This window comes from Berghia stephanieae, chromosome 13 (genome assembly GCF_034508935.2).
Source record: "Berghia stephanieae isolate SIO BIC M18660-M18661 chromosome 13, UCSD_Bste_1.3, whole genome shotgun sequence".
NCBI lineage: Eukaryota > Metazoa > Mollusca > Gastropoda > Nudibranchia > Aeolidiidae > Berghia > Berghia stephanieae.
In genome coordinates, this window is record NC_088372.1 from 11628028 (window position 1) to 11630527 (window position 2500).

General features: G+C 40.1%; 1 protein-coding gene across 1 annotated transcript in view; it reads right to left on the reverse strand.

Annotated features, from left to right (window-relative positions):
- The window catches only part of LOC144959047 (nuclear hormone receptor E75-like), a 38256-nt gene that overhangs the window by 23840 nt on the left and 11916 nt on the right, over positions 1-2500 (reverse strand). The window contains exon 4 of the mRNA XM_078891392.1: positions 2469-2500. This exon is cut by the window's right edge and continues 113 nt beyond it. Coding sequence (XP_078747518.1) covers positions 2469-2500 — 32 coding nt within the window. The remainder of the gene's footprint in view (positions 1-2468) is intronic.

Genomic DNA, 2500 nt, shown 5'->3' on the forward strand with positions numbered 1-2500 from the left:
TTTATTCATGTTTTCTGTTAGGTTGTTGCTAGTTGTTATTCGTTGTGTTTCACAAAAGCTCTCCTTTCTGGAGTCATGCTATATATAAACCATTCAAGTATAGAACAGATTAAAGAGAGAGAGACAGACACACACACTCACACACGCACACACACACACACACACACACACACACGCACAGAGAGAGAGAGAGAGAGAGAGAGAGAGAGAGAGAGAGAGAGAGAGAGAGAGAGAGAGAGAGAGAGTCCATAAATTGTCAGAATTAATCAAGATGTATAGCAAAGAATCCTGTGAAAGAGGATGCACCCAGTCGTATGTTCACCCAGTCTGGTTCAGAGACAGACTAAGGCCGGCCCTACCAGGCCTCGACAGCTAACCTCAGGAAAGGAAACATTTTTAGCCTTCAATAAGACACCATATGGTTTTCTTGAACACACTGCCATTGAAAAAGCTGACAACGAGATATTGGCTTTATCTTGCGCCGTTAAAATAATTCAAAGAGATCAGGATAAACGAGAAAAAGGCTGCTGTTGAATTCTCTCAAGTCCCCCAAGAAAAATGTGTTCCACAGTCATTTGTCTAATAAATATGATTTTGTTGGACCCTAATCATCTAAAAATGTTAAAATACGTCACCAAGAAAATTTTTCATTTTCGAAATTAATAGTTACCAACATTACCATAATCACTTCCACTATCACCACCACCACCTCATCATTACCATATTCATCATCATCATCATCATCATCATCATCATCATCATCATCATCATCATCATCCTCATCATCATCATCATCATCATCATCATCATCGCTATCACGATCACCACCTCATCATCATCACCATCACCATTATCAATACTACTATCTCCATAATCACCTCATCATCATCATCATAATCATCATCATCATGATCATCACTACCACTACCACCACCACCATCATCACAACACCATCAACATCATCCTGATCATCATCTTCATCGTCGTCTTCGTCATCATCATCATCATCATCATCATCATCATCATCATCATCATCATCATCATCATCATCATCATCATCATCACTACCAAGATCAGCACCACCACCACCTCATCAACATCATCATCATCATCATCATCACTACTATTATCACTACAATTACCTCATCATCATCATCATTATCACCAACATCACCTCCACCATCATCTTCACCACGATGACGACCAACACAACACAAGTAAAACTGACAACAGCACCATCTCCTCCTCTCCCACCACCCCCCTTCCAGTCCTCATAATAAAGCTATACTACCGGTCAATACGGTTCCTATATCACATCAAGTCACATTTTTAACAATTATAATTATTTAAACCAAAATAATCAACCGCTTACACGGGCTAAAAATAATATATTTTTAAAGTGCCGAATTGTCAACAAATATTTCATGGATTACGCCCCTTTGTTTTAATATAGCTCATATAGGCGGATTTTCATCTCCCTATTTTACACTGTTAGAGGAATTTCTCAATGTGGTTCTATATCAACATCGATTAATAGTGGTCTCAAGTTACTTTGTACCAAATTTGGTGCTTTCATCACTAATTTGCACAATTTTACCCTAATTCCCCTAGCTAAAAGTTTGTTTTGTAAAAACATCAAAGTGATATAATTAGGATCAGGCACTGGTGATGACGGGATGCGGTGCTGCGTGATGTGATGTGGTGTAATGTGATGTGGTGCGATGTGATGTGGTGTGGTGTGGTGTGATATGGTGTGCTGTGATGTGGTGTGATGCGATGTTGTGGATATGATGTGATGTGATAAGATGATGTGATGTGGTGTGCTGTGATGTGGTGTGATGCGATGTTGTGGATATGATGTGATGTGATAAGATGATGTGATGTGGTGTGGTGTGGTGTGGTATGGTGTGGTGTGGTGTAGTGTGGTGTGGTGTGATGTTGTGTAGTGTGGTGTGGTGTGATGTGTGTGCTGTGGTATTGTGTGATGTGATGTGGTGTTCTGTGATGTGGTGTGATGCGATGTGATAGATGATGTGATGTGGTGTGGTGTTATGTGGTATGGTGTGATGTGATGTGATGTGTGTGATATAGTGTGGATGAGTTGTGGTGTTTTGTGGTATTGTGTGATGTGTTGTGATGTGATGTGATGTTGTGATATGATGTGATGTAATGTGATGGTGTGATGTGGTGCGGTGTAATGTGGTGCAATGTGATGTGGTGTGATGTGATACCACGTGCTGTGGTGTGATGTGGTGTGACATTGTGTAATAAGATGTTTTGTGATGTAGTGTGGTGTTGTGCGATGTGATGCGATGAGTTGCGGCGTTATGTGAAGTCATGTGATATGGTGTGGTGTGGCGTTGTGTGATGTGATGTGGTGAGATGTGGTACGACATGATTTGATAAGATATTTGATATGATATTAAATAATATGATACGATAAGATTTATGATATGATATTTACAAACCTTCTTTGGACATCCCTGCAGTGGCGCATTTG